Consider the following 13,248-nt stretch of genomic DNA (forward strand, 5'->3'; position numbering starts at 1 on the left):
CAAGTTATCATATGCCAATTTAATTAAAAGTAATTTGTCAAACAGCACATAGAGGTGTCAGAGCCAACTGTGATTAGGCCTATATTTATAATAATTTTACCAATAAAACGGAATACTATTGATCAACTGATAAAAGTTGAAAGAAATCTATCCCGCTTATAGTGTTGGCCCCCTCGATTGTAATACGCGATCGTTTGCCATACAATAGGTCTACATTGTGTGTGTGTGTGTGTGTGTGTGTGTGTGTGTGTGTGTGTGTGTGTGTGTGTGTGTGTGTGTGTGTGAGCGAGGGAGAGACCCGTGTGACATTACTCGGATCTGCACACAGAGGACTAGTTGGTTTGGACACTGAGCTACAGGCGCTCAGAACACCATGACGTGGCGCAAGGAGTTGCATGCAAGCGGCGAGTGCGCTCTATTGCATATTCTTCACGACAACTCCAGTCGGTCAGATATCTCTCTCAGAAGGAGGAAAACAACAAAAAAAAGCTACTAATAGCGGCCAAACGCAATGACGACGTATTGACTCCTATATTGGACTTGGAGAGGGATAAAACATGGTTGTATAAGGAACGGGTGCCTTTTGGCGCTGTATACAACGCACAGGGTGCCTTTTTCAGGACTGTACAAACACCTGTCAACAACTGGAAGATGAAGTTTGGGAAGAGCATCTGTATCCTTAATGTGGGTGGCACAAAATATGCGTTCCCTAAGGATGTGATAAAGGATTTCCCTCTGAGTAGAGTGAGCCGTTTGCACAAATGCGCATCAGAGAAAGAAGTACTGGAAGTGTGTGACGACTATGACCGGGAACGGAACGAATTTTTCTTTGATAGGCACTCGGAGGCTTTTTGTTTCATCATGCTGTACGTGAAGTACGGGAAGCTACGGTTCGTCCCGCAGATGTGCGAGCTATCATTCTATAACGAGATGATTTACTGGGGGCTGGAGAGCTCACACTTGGAGTTTTGCTGCCAGCGGAGACTGGACAATAGGATGTCCGATTCGTACATTCATTTCTCCGAGGAGGAAGTCAAACTCGAGGAAGAGTTGAGGGGCGAGAATTTGGTGACTCGCGTGGTCACGGAGAGAGAGGAGTCCAAGTGGCTGGAGAGAATGAGAAGTACTTTTGAGGAGCCGACTTCATCAGTCGCAGCACAAATATTGGCCTCAGTGTCCGTTATATTTGTTATAGTGTCCATGGTGATGCTTTGTGTGAGTACTTTGCCAGATTGGAAAACCGCTGAGAACAACAGCGTGGAGGAGCACCAGTACAATCCAGACTCTTTAGAGCATCCATCCGGGTATCTATGTCCTATCTTTTTATTATATATTTCCAGATTTCTCCGTTATTTGATTGCCTGCGATGTTGATACATGTGTTCAATGCTCTACTTCTCAATAGACTTGTAAGGACCACAAGAGTGCACACCGTTTTGTTTCAGCAGCTGTGACATAGGCCTACCTACAATCATTTAGAATGTATATTGTTGTATTCTGCATATAATACAGTGGAGGCTTGTGGGAGGAGCTATAGGAGGACGGGCTCATTGTAATGCCTGTAATTAAAGTTAAGGGTTAAGTTTAGGCACTCATTTTGAATGGTTAAGGTAAGGGTTAAGGTTTGGCAATAGAGTTAAAACATTACATTAAGTTTAAGCACATTAAACATTAAAGATGCACTATGCAGACATGGCTCTGTCATTTCCAGGTTGCTAAAATTCGAATAGTTTGCCTAATTTCAGTTTATGTGACAAAACAAGCAAGTATAGTGTAGAGAATTATTGTACCATCTAAACTGCTGTGAAATATGTTTTCCATAACCAAAAATATTGTATTTTCAGCTGTTTGAAGCTGGTGTACAAAACCGAAAGTAAAAGATGCAAAAACGAAACTTAAGAACGGGAAGCATAGAAATAGCGCATATAGAACAGATCTGATCGCCCAAAAAGTTTCATATTGCAGCTTTAAGTTTAGCACTAATTCTGAATGGTTAAGGTAAGGGTTAAGATTTGGAGTAGGGTTAAAACCAAGATTTTCAAACCAGTGAGTCAAAATGTCACATTTCTAAGTTAAGGGTTAAGTTTAGGCACTCATTCCGAACGGTTAAAGTAAGGGTTAAGGTTTTGGATAGGGTTAAAATATATAAATATATATATGTGATGAGTGTGATAGAAGGAGTAAGGTGCAGGTAGGTAATCACAGAATGCAGAGTTTATTCCGTCGTACACAAATAGCGCTGGATAGCGACAAACGAAACAGGCACAGGGGAAAATCTACCCTGGTAGGTAACGGTAGATCTGTGCGTAATGCCTGCTCTATATCCGCGTCCATCGCCCATACTACCGGCGCCACAATGCAGGAGGCTGGGAGTATGGGAGTGTTGTCTCTGGGCCTCTCCTCTGTGTCATACAGCCGGGACAGTGCGTCTGCCTTCACGTTCTTCGTACCCGGAATGTATGACAGTGTAAAATCAAACCGGGTGAAGAATAGGGCCCACCTGGCCTGGCGAGGATTCAGCCTCCTCGCTGCCCGGATGTACTCCAGGTTACGGTGGTCCGTCCAGATGAGGAAAGGGTGTTTCGCCCCTTTGAGCCAATGCCTCCACACGGTCAATGCTCGGACAACAGCCAACAGCTCCCGATCACCAAAGTCGTAGTTCTGCTCCGCCGGGCTGAGCTTCTTTGAGAAGAAGGCACAGGGGTGGAGCTTGGGTGGCGTGCCCGAGCGTTGAGACAGGACAGCGCCTATCCCTACCTCGGACGCATCCACCTCCACTATGAATGTTAGTGATGGATCGGGGTGGGCCAGTACCGGGGCTGAGGTGAACAGACCCCGCAGTTTGCTGAAGGCCAGGTCAGCCTCAGCAGACCAGCGGAGCCGGGACGGCCCACCCTTCAACAGGGATGTAATGGGAGCTGCGACCTTGCCAAAGCCCCGGATAAACCTCCGATAATAGTTGGTGAAGCCAAGGAAGCGCTGCACCTCCTTAACCGTGGTTAGAGTCTGCCAATTACGCACGGCTGAAATGCGATCTCCCTCCATCTCCACACCTGTGGTAGTAATACGGTATACGAGGAAGGAGACGGACTTCTGGAAAAACAGACACTTTTCTGCCTTGGCATAAAGGTCATTTTCCAACAGTTGGGCCAGCACTTTGTGAACCAGGGACACATGCTCGGCGCGCGTAGCAGAATACACCAGGATGTCATCGATGTAGACCACCACACTGCGACCAAGCATGTCCCGAAACACCTCGTTCACAAAGGACTGGAAGACGGATGGAACATTCATCAAACCGTAGGGCATCACCAGGTATTCATAATGCCCCGTGGTTGTGCTGAATGCTGTCTTCCACTCATCCCCCCGAACACGCACCAGGTTGTATGCACTCCTGAGATCTAATTTGGTGAAGAAGCATGCCCCATGCATTGACTCAATCACTGAAGGAATGAGGGGGAGAGGATAACTAAATCTAATAGTCTCCTTGTTCAGTGATCGATAATCAATGCACGGGCACAGACCGCCGTCTTTCTTCTTCACAAAGAGGAAACTCGAGGAGGCGGGTGAAGTGGAGGGACGTATATACCCCTGGTCCAGGGACTCTGTGCCCATTGCCTCCGTTTCAGCCTGCGACAGGGGGTACACATGACTCCTGGGAGGTACAGCGTCTACCCGAAGGTTTATCGCGCAATCCCTCGCCCAATGAGGTGGTAATTTTGGCGCCTGTGTCTTAGAAAATGCGTGCACCAGATCATGGTATTCGGGGGAAATGCGCACGGTGGAGGTACCGTCTGGACTTTCCACCGTGGTTGCACCAATGGAAACACCTAGACACCTACCCAGACACTCTCACGACCACCCTGTGAGAACCGTCTGCGGCCATGAGAAGGTGGGGTTGTGGAGTGCTAGCCAAGGGATACCTAATACCTCAGGGAAAGCAGGAGACTCAATAATCGAAAAAGTAACCTGCTCACAATGAGTCTCCTGGGTGATCATGGTGACTGGTACAGTGACTTCCTTTACAAACCCGGATCCTAATGGTCGACTATCAAGTGCTCTGATGGGGAGTGGAATGGATAGCGGAACCAAAGAAAAGCCTTGACGGCGTGAGAATGCCCTGTCCATAAAGTTCCCAGCTGCGCCTTAATCGACTAGCGCCTTACACTGGGGAACTACCATGTGATCGGGAAAGTGGATAGGTAGGGTACAGTGCGCAGCAGAGAGCTCTGAACGAGTGTGGGTGTTCGATACCTGGGGTGATGCAAGAGTGCCCTGCCTGCCGCCTCCAGGCCCAAAAGAGCGTTGACTACGACGTGTGGTGTACTGTCCCTTCGTGCCACCAGAGTGGCACTGTCGCTGTCGTAATCCACTCTCTCGGACGGCGGCTCTACCCAGCTCCATCTGCTCGGGATCCGAGTCGTCCGGGGTGGAAACGGGCAGACCCTACCAGGACGTCCTCTGGCTGCCAGCAGGTTGTCCAAACGGATGGACATGTCCACCAGTTTCGTGAAAGACAACATGGTGTCCCGGCAGGCTAGCTCCCGTCGGACGTCCTCCCACAGATGGCACCGGAAATGGTAGATCTGGGCCCGCTCGTTCCACCCGGCCCCGCTGCCAGAGTCCAAAACTCCAACGCGAAGTCCTGCGCAGTCCTCATCCCCTGCCTCAGGTGGACCAGCCGCTCGCCCGCTACTCGACCCTCGGGCGGGTGATTGAAGACCGCCCGAAAGAGGCGAGCAAACTCCCCGTAGTCCTCCTTCGTTCCAAACCGCGTTGTCCCACTCCAGGGCTTTCCCCGAGAGGCAGGAAACGAGGACGGACATCTCCCGCTACGATGGTGCCGGCTTGATGCTGGAGAAGTAAATCTCCAGTTGGAGGAGGAATCCTTGGTAGAGCGCCGCCGTCCCGTCGAACGCCCGTGGTCGGGATATCTGGTTCCCTCCGGGTGCTGGGGTGTAGGTGGCTGTATCCGGTTGGCCAGCTGGTCTTGACAGATCGGGTCCTCTCCTCTCCAGGCTTTGGACGACCTGAAGAACCCGATCCATCGCATCCCCCAAGTTGGCCAGCATCGTGGAATGTTCCTGGACCCGTGCCACGACTCCAGGCATGCGCTCTTCTCCCGCTGACTCCATATTCGGGTGGGTGATTCTGTGATGAGTGTGATAGAAGGAGTCAGGTGCAGGAGGGTAATCACCGAATGCAGAGTTTATTCCGTCGTACACAAATAGCGCTGGATAGCGACAAACGAAACAGGCACAGGGGAAAATCTACCCTGGCAATACAAGGTAACGGTAGTTTCAACAATAACAGGCACAGGGGAAATATCTACCCCGGCAATAACAATGTACGAGTAGCTCCACCGAGCTACACTACTCTCACAAATAAACAATCACCCACAAGGACAAGGGGGGCAGATGGAACACTTATACATGGACTAATGAGGGGATAAGAACCAGGTGTGTGTAATTAACAAGACAAGACAAATGGAATGATGATACATGGAGCGGCAGTGGCTAGTAAGCCGGTGACGACGAACGCCGAAGCCTGCCCGAACAAGGAGGGGAGGCAGCCTCGGCGGAAGTCGTGACAATATATTTTTTTTGTCCATGATTGGGATCAAACACGCAACCTTCTAATCCAGAGTCATGGAATTACGCCTGTCCACAATGCCATAACAAAACCCAAGCCATCTTAATGGTAATAGTGCACACTGTTGCCCCTATGGCTGGTTTTGAAGGCATTTCCCGATGTCCTCAGGACATGGATAGACGTCCAATTGCGACGTCAATCTGAAAAGAACAATAGGGTAAACTGTTATTGCCTGTCTTGTTAAAAAAAAAGTAACGCTCTTTATAGGCCTACTTTCAACGCATTTTTCTGCAAAGGGTGGGTAAATTGTGTTTACTCTCCACGACACCACTGGGGCTACCATTTAGTAGTCCGCGACAATGCCATTTCTAAGCAACATAAGCGGCCACTAGGGGGCCCCCAACCAAATGTTAGGAATGAAAGTATGTATATATATATTTTATATACTACTATAATTTTTTAGAAGCCAGTCAGGGTCTCAACTTACTGTTAGTTAGGATAGTGGAATCCTGTGCAATTTCTAAATTTGGTAGTGCATCAGCAGTTTTCCTCTTGGTATGTAATTCACTGACAGTCACTCAATTAGCCCATGTCAGCTTAAATTTTATAGATTGCTAGGTAAATTGGTCTAGCCAGCTATCTAAACCTTGTAGTAATCGTGGCCGAATTACTGACGTGCCCAGGGGCCCTGACCACCAGGGGGTACCCATTGATTTAGTTAGTTATTCTCACTCAGATACAGTATCATATGAACATGGCATAAGTCATGGCAAACTGTGTAGAATTGCAAAATGTTCCCAAAATGTCTAATTATTATTATTATAGAACTGCAGGAAATTAGCATTAAAACTGCTACATTTTATCTCCATACCATGGCAAAATGTGTAGAGCTGCACATTTTTCTCTCCACTGCCAACAGGGGGGCCACTAAAATGTTTTGGCCGTGAGCTAGAAACGGCCCTGGTCCCCGACCACATGGTCTCCTGGCAACAGATTGTATGAGCCCCTGTGGGGAAGGGGGCAGAGGAGGAGCTGAATGTTTATCAAAGTTAAATGTCAAGGGAGCTTCTGGTCTGATCTTACCAAGTGAACAACACATTTCATGTGCCAAAGTCTCCATTTTGTGTGTTGGCCAATTGTCATTACGGACACTTAAAGGTGTTCATTCTAAATGTTAATTGCCAGAAGCACCACTGTCCCTTGCACTATTGTCATTTTTGTCATGCATTTTATCTTTCAGCACTAACTCGTCATAGTCTTTAACACAAGAGAGGCTGAAGAACTTAACAAGTTAGAGCGTTGCCTCTCTTGTTACAGACAACACATGTTTACAGTGAAAAAGTTAGATTAAGGCAGTAAATGTAAATGAGTTGTGACTGTCTCGGCTCCCTTTTTGGATGAGCGCGTATGTATCGGTAGCTGTCCAAGGTACTGATTTTAGTGGTAGCCTACTATAATAATAGTCAGGACCTGTCCACAGTGCTGATTTCAGGTAGAGTACGCTTACCATTGTCATAGGAGAGACAGATAAAAATAATGATGTATTGCTGTTTCTTGGTGTGAGTTTCATGTCTACTTTTTTTAAAGATACTTTTGATGTTTTGAAGGAGATCAGAACATGAATCAATCAAATTTAGCCATTTATCAATACATATAACTGTGTCAGCCAATACTTTTGTCCATTTGTCTACAGAGCTGTTTGTCATCCCTTTCTTGTCTGCTCTCACTCTGCTCTTTAACCTGTGTGTCTGTCTGTCTTGTATCCATGACTGCCACGCGGACCGCTCTCAAGGTATTGGTACCTGAAAGGCACCCAACACCATCAGTGTGTGTGTGTGTGTGTGTGTGTGTGTGTGTGTGTGTGTGTGCAGTTGTAGGTAATGCAGGTAGGTATTGTTCTAAGCCAATGGTTGGAGGTTATGGTTATACCTGATTTGTTTTCCTTTTAAATGGGCAAATGTTTTATTTAAGTGAGCATGACGTCACAAATGCTAGTTGTCCCAAGGTAATACAGTAAAGGGTACTCCCATTCTACACAAGCAACTTAGGATGTACTGAGCCCTTGCACCGAGCCCTCACTTCAATGCAAATGACAATAGTTTCTATTTGGTCAAAGTGTATTTTTTGTCAGCATATAATTGACCCAAGGCAAGAATGCTTTATGTATAGCATGTTGGGGGGAAATGACTAATTGATGATATCAACAGTGACCCCTAAACATCACCACACAATAATTATGTGAGATTATTCAGTGTATAATTTATATTTGGACAATATGAATAACATCTGTATCAATATTGCATTGAGTTAGGTCATAATTTATGACCCTTTTAGGTGTCTGGATTCATTTATATCAGCATTTGACAATAGCATATTTTGTTGGATTAAACTGTAACTGGCTTTTGAATGGCTGACTACAATCCCTCATTACAGCCCTACTTCTACTCTGATCCTTTGTGGCAGCCTGTCCTCCCCCTCTCTAAACCTAATAGGCATGCTCAGGGCTCAGCCTCAACCAGGTCTACCTTGTCTATAATTCATGGTATAATCAAGGCGAAAAGAAGCATCTCTGATCAGTATGCTTCTACCATCCTCTTGCCCTGGAGTATACGCACTGATCTGCAATACATATGTCTTTAAAGTCCAGGCCCATGAATGGTCTCAGAATCAAATGAAAATCAAAAATGTGCATGCTACTATGATTTGGCATTTGCTGCTGTTGTATGTTTTCAAATGAATTCACTTGTGAACATTGTAAATTATCATGTGATTACGTCAATGTCTGAGGGTTATTTCTCACTATGTAGCAAAATTAATAAGGCAAAGTATGGTGCCCAAATATAATACTTTAAATTACAACCTGACTTAAAAATGCAGAATATCTTATGCATGTTCTGGAATTAAAAAGTTCAGGTGGTCAGGTTGGGAAATTACAACAGGATTATGATGTGAAAATGACCAGGATTACGATGTGAAAATGTTAGAATATCAAGAATCAATGTATTGCATCAAAATGTAAGAGCGTCCATAAGTCATATCCCGCTGGGCACAGACTTCAGTTCAACGTCTAGTTGTCAACTATTGTGAATTTAACGTGAAATCAGCAAAGAAATGCACCATGTCATTGGATTTAGGTTAAAAGTTGAAATGCCCTTATGTTGATTACTTTTTGCAACTCCAATCAGTTTTCCACATTGATTCAACATCATCACATTAATTTTTTGGGGTTGAAATTACGTGGAAACAATGTTGATTCAACCAGTTTTTACCCAGTGGGATGGCTCCAAGACTATAGCTTACCAGGTGTTTGTGAGTGAAGCTTTATGAGTTATCAATGTAGTGAGATTGAAGCCTTTTATGAGTCACTGGTCAATCAAGACCCACTATCAATACAGTAAACCAGTGTTGTATAAGTGATTGACAGCACCCTTCTTCAATAGAATACTCTCGCACTGCTCCTAAATTCTTAGAAAAAAGGGTTAATAAAAGGGGTCTCAGGTTTTCCCTGTAGACCAGTGTTTCCCAACTCCAGTCCTCCAGTATCCCCAACAGCACACATTTTAGTTGTAGCCCCGGACAAGCACACCTTATTCAACTTGTAACTAATCATCAAGCCCTCAATGAGTTGAATCAGGTGAGTTTGTCTGGGGCTACAACAAAAATGTGTGCTGTTGGGGGTATCCGAGGACTGGAGTTGGGAAACTGCTGTAGGCAAACATTTTTTTGGTTCCAAAACATTTTCACCCAACGAATAGGCCCTAACCCTCAATAAACCATTTAAGAACCCTTCAGTGAAAAGGTTCTACCTGAAACCAAAATGGGTTCTACGTAGAAACTTTTATTTTGTAAGAGTAATGTCTGCAGTCCATTGCTTGTAGATATACAGTGGTGTGTAGACCTATAGTGGAATCTCCAGCTCTCCTGCTCGCGGTAACTCTGCCTGGTTCTCCCTCCCACAGGATCATCGAGGCTGTGTGTATCGGCTGGTTCACCGCCGAGTGCATCGTGCGCTTCATCGTGTCGCGGGACAAGTGTGAGTTTGTCAAACGGCCCCTCAACATCATCGACCTACTGGCCATCACACCCTACTACATCTCCATCTCCATGACCATGCTGACAGGGGAGAACTCCCAGCTTCAGCGGGCGGGCGTCACTCTGCGCGTCCTGCGCATGATGCGCATCTTCTGGGTGATCAAGCTGGCCCGTCACTTCCTGGGCCTGCAGACTCTGGGGCTGACGCTGAGTCGCTGCTACCGGGAGATGGTGATGCTGCTGCTGTTCATCTGTGTGCCCATGGCCATCTTCAGTGCTCTAGCCCAGCTGCTGGAGCATGGCCTGGACCTGGAGTCGCCCAACGAGGACTACGCCAGCATCCCCGCCGCCTGCTGGTGGGTTATTATCTCCATGACCACTGTGGGCTATGGAGACATGTACCCCATCACTGTGCCTGGGCGAGTGCTGGGTGGCCTGTGCGTGGTGAGCGGCATCGTGCTCCTGGCACTGCCCATCACCTTCATCTACCACAGCTTTGTGCAGTGCTACCATGAGCTCAAGTTCCGCTCGGCCCGCTGCACACGGAGCCTGTCAGCAGAGTTTCTCAACTGAGGGACCACTGATGTCGCAGTTGATGGGGGGTTCCACCCCTCGCTACTCCCCCTGACAACTCTTCAGAGACCTCCATCCACCCTGAAAGTGTGCATTGATCTGAAATATGGCCTCTTTCATTCGTCTCACACTTTATTTAACGTATTTTGTTGATGTATCCCTCGTCTTGGAACATCAGAATAAGGGGTTATGTGTTTTGAGGTTTGCATATAGCACAACCTTCTTCTTCAACAGTCAAGTCCAAATAGGAAGTAACATTACACGATGGGGACAAGGACAGTTTCCACGGCTGCCATGGTGACAGTGGTGTTCGGGGCAGATGTCCCTGACAGGATGTCACTGTTGGAGGGCAGCTGGATTGTGTCAGACCAGACAGAGGCCTTCATATTACTGTGGATTATATAGAATTTAGCCAGTCTTACAGTACAACCTTCTTCTCACATGGTGACATGCCACAAAAGGGATTTGAGTTTTAATGTCATTTTTAATCCCACACTTCTGGCAGTGTCACAGCGTGAGGATGGAAAGGTATCATTTCTCTTCTCTTTCTTAGATCATTTATTTATAGTATTCCTTTGGCCAGTGAGTGAACAACAATGCATTACAAAGAACCAAAGTGTATTAGTACAGTGAACACTGTCCCCTTTAATCCTTCACTTCAACGCTCACGCTTCCCATTTTATTTTGCGTACACAAACCTGACAAATATAAAACACAACACTTTGTGAATTTGAATGAGCCCATTTACAACTCAAACATGGACATATTCTAAACCTATGAACCATTCCACCTGAAAACCAACCAACGCAAAGTGGTTTTGAAAGGTACTTTTCACAGAAACCAAGAGAAGGGGTGGGAGGGGTTGAAAAAGAGTACAGTACCGTATGGGTCTGTCAGTTCAGCTGTGTAGGCAGGTCTTTAATGTGGAACACGGAGCCACAGAGCGAGAGTGTGTCATGGAGAGACGGGTGGTTCGGCTGACACCACGCAGTGCAGTGAGGAGAGGGCATGCCTGCCTCAGCCTCGGGAGTGCTGCGAGTCTTCTGACTGGAGGAGTGGAACCATTTGTGGCTGGTGTCAAAACTTTGGTAGCCTCTTCCTGTCACAACAAAGGCACTCTGCAAAACCACCACAGCCTTGGTAGGCACTCCTCTCAATGTTGTTGTCTGGCCCACCCGCTTCTCCTCGACACTCTGTCGACGCCATGTTTGGGTGGCTTGTGTGACGCATTCGGCCTCCTTTCCTGCCAGAGTGAATTTGGGTGACTCTGAAAAGCTTTTATCATGCCTTCACTCATTTCATTGGTGGGGAATTGGGAATGGGATCATCATGTGTTCTCTTCACATCAGCTGGCTTCAGGCTACACTACCTGTTATCACTAACAAGCACCATCTCTCTTTTCTCAGATTGTGCATAGCTGTGTTTGCTCTAGGACTGGGTTTTTGTGTTCGCTAACAGAATCTGTAAATATAATATTGTAAAGGGTTTCCTCTCTGAAAACCCTCAATCTGTTCTTGACCTCATTTTATCTGAATTCTATTTTGAACCAAAGCAGTTTTATATCTTCCGGAAGCACTTTTTATAGTGGGAGCAGAAAATGAAAGTTCATCAAGTCAATGTTTCATGTATATGAGCGTTATTATCAGAGTGCTCTATTTGATGTGATAGATATTGACTGCCGGGACTCACAGTCTAATTGTACTAGTAATGCTGGTTCTGTTGACACAGATTTAGTTCCTTTGCTTTGTCCTCAGTGTTATAGTTTCCACTAGCTGCAGACAGCCCCAGCTGCTCTTTCTGATCTTCCCCCGCTTTCACTTGGCTGCTTTTCCAAACCCAGTAGTCACAGTGCTTTAACTGTGTTGAATATTGATAAGATTGATTAAAACTGTTATTTCAGAACTTTGGGCATCAGGCACTTGAAGAAGAGAAGGCTTGACTAGACTTAATTGACTTTGAAAAATTTAGACTTATTATATTAGTATTTTAGTATGCAGGGAACGGAACGAGGGTGTTGTTCAGCGGTATTGCAAGAATTGTATTGCAAGAACCTGTCATCTAAGCATTCCTTCCTATTCTCACTACAACTTCCCTGGAGGAAAACCAATTTAATTCAAACTTCAACAACTTCCAACAGGCGGAGTTTGCAATTCCAACGGCCCTAATATCTCTATGCCGACGATGAGCTCAAACCAACAGGTGTAATATCCCACCAAAGAGCCTGTAGCTCAATTGGTAGAGCATGGCGCTTGTAACGCCAGGGTAGTGGGCTCGATCGCCGGGACCACCCATACGTAAAAATTTATGCGCACATGACTGTAAGTCGCTTTGGATAAAAGCGTCTGCTAAATGGCATATTATTATTATGTGGTCCTCTGTAGCTCAATTGGTAGAGCATGGCGCTTGTAACGCCAGGGTAGTGGGTTTGATCCCCAGGACCAACCATACGTAAAAATGTATGCGCACATGACTATAAGTCGCTTTGGATAAAAGCGTCTGCTAAATGGCATATTATTATATTATTATATTCACTTTGAGAGTGTGAGCAAACAATGAGTTTTGAACGTGAAGGGAACTGGCAGCAACATGTAGCCTATCTCTGTAAGAGCCTCCTTATCAACTTAAATAATTTCCTATCACTTTCTCTTGTCATCCTTCACCAAGACAAACATGGTATATTATCTCTGCTCTCGTTTATAAACTCATAGGAAGTCACATTGCTCCACAGCAATTAGGACTTCTATATCTGACCAGCCTACTTTTCCTTGACATAAATCAACATCAGTCAGATCTCCCTGGATTCTACTCCACTTTAGTGAAAATTTCCACAACATTCATCAGGGATTCTAACTGCTACAGGGGTAACTGAGACCATTAAAAATCCAAGCCACACATGGACCACAAGCTGGACTTTCTCAAACCATATTCTGTCCCTCTTCTTCTTCATCTATCTTTCTGTCTGTCTGTCTGTCTCTTTTTTTTCTCTCTCTCTCTCTCTCACACACACACACAAAGGTGAGCGTTTTGTGAGTGGTTTTTCTCAGAGAGCTCC

At 45.9% G+C, this 13,248-nt stretch overlaps 1 protein-coding gene across 1 annotated transcript; it reads left to right on the plus strand.

Annotated features, from left to right (window-relative positions):
* Positions 1 to 390: 390 nt before the first annotated feature.
* LOC121553663 (potassium voltage-gated channel subfamily G member 3-like) lies at positions 391 to 12,478 on the plus strand. Its single transcript, XM_041866951.2, has 2 exons — positions 391 to 1,304; positions 9,551 to 12,478. The coding sequence occupies exons 1-2, from the start codon at positions 652 to 654 to the stop codon at positions 10,194 to 10,196; spliced, it is 1,299 nt and encodes a 432-aa protein (XP_041722885.1). The 5' UTR covers positions 391 to 651; the 3' UTR covers positions 10,197 to 12,478.
* Positions 12,479 to 13,248: the final 770 nt, after the last annotated feature.

Source organism: Coregonus clupeaformis, chromosome 37, assembly GCF_020615455.1.
Source record: "Coregonus clupeaformis isolate EN_2021a chromosome 37, ASM2061545v1, whole genome shotgun sequence".
NCBI lineage: Eukaryota > Metazoa > Chordata > Actinopteri > Salmoniformes > Salmonidae > Coregonus > Coregonus clupeaformis.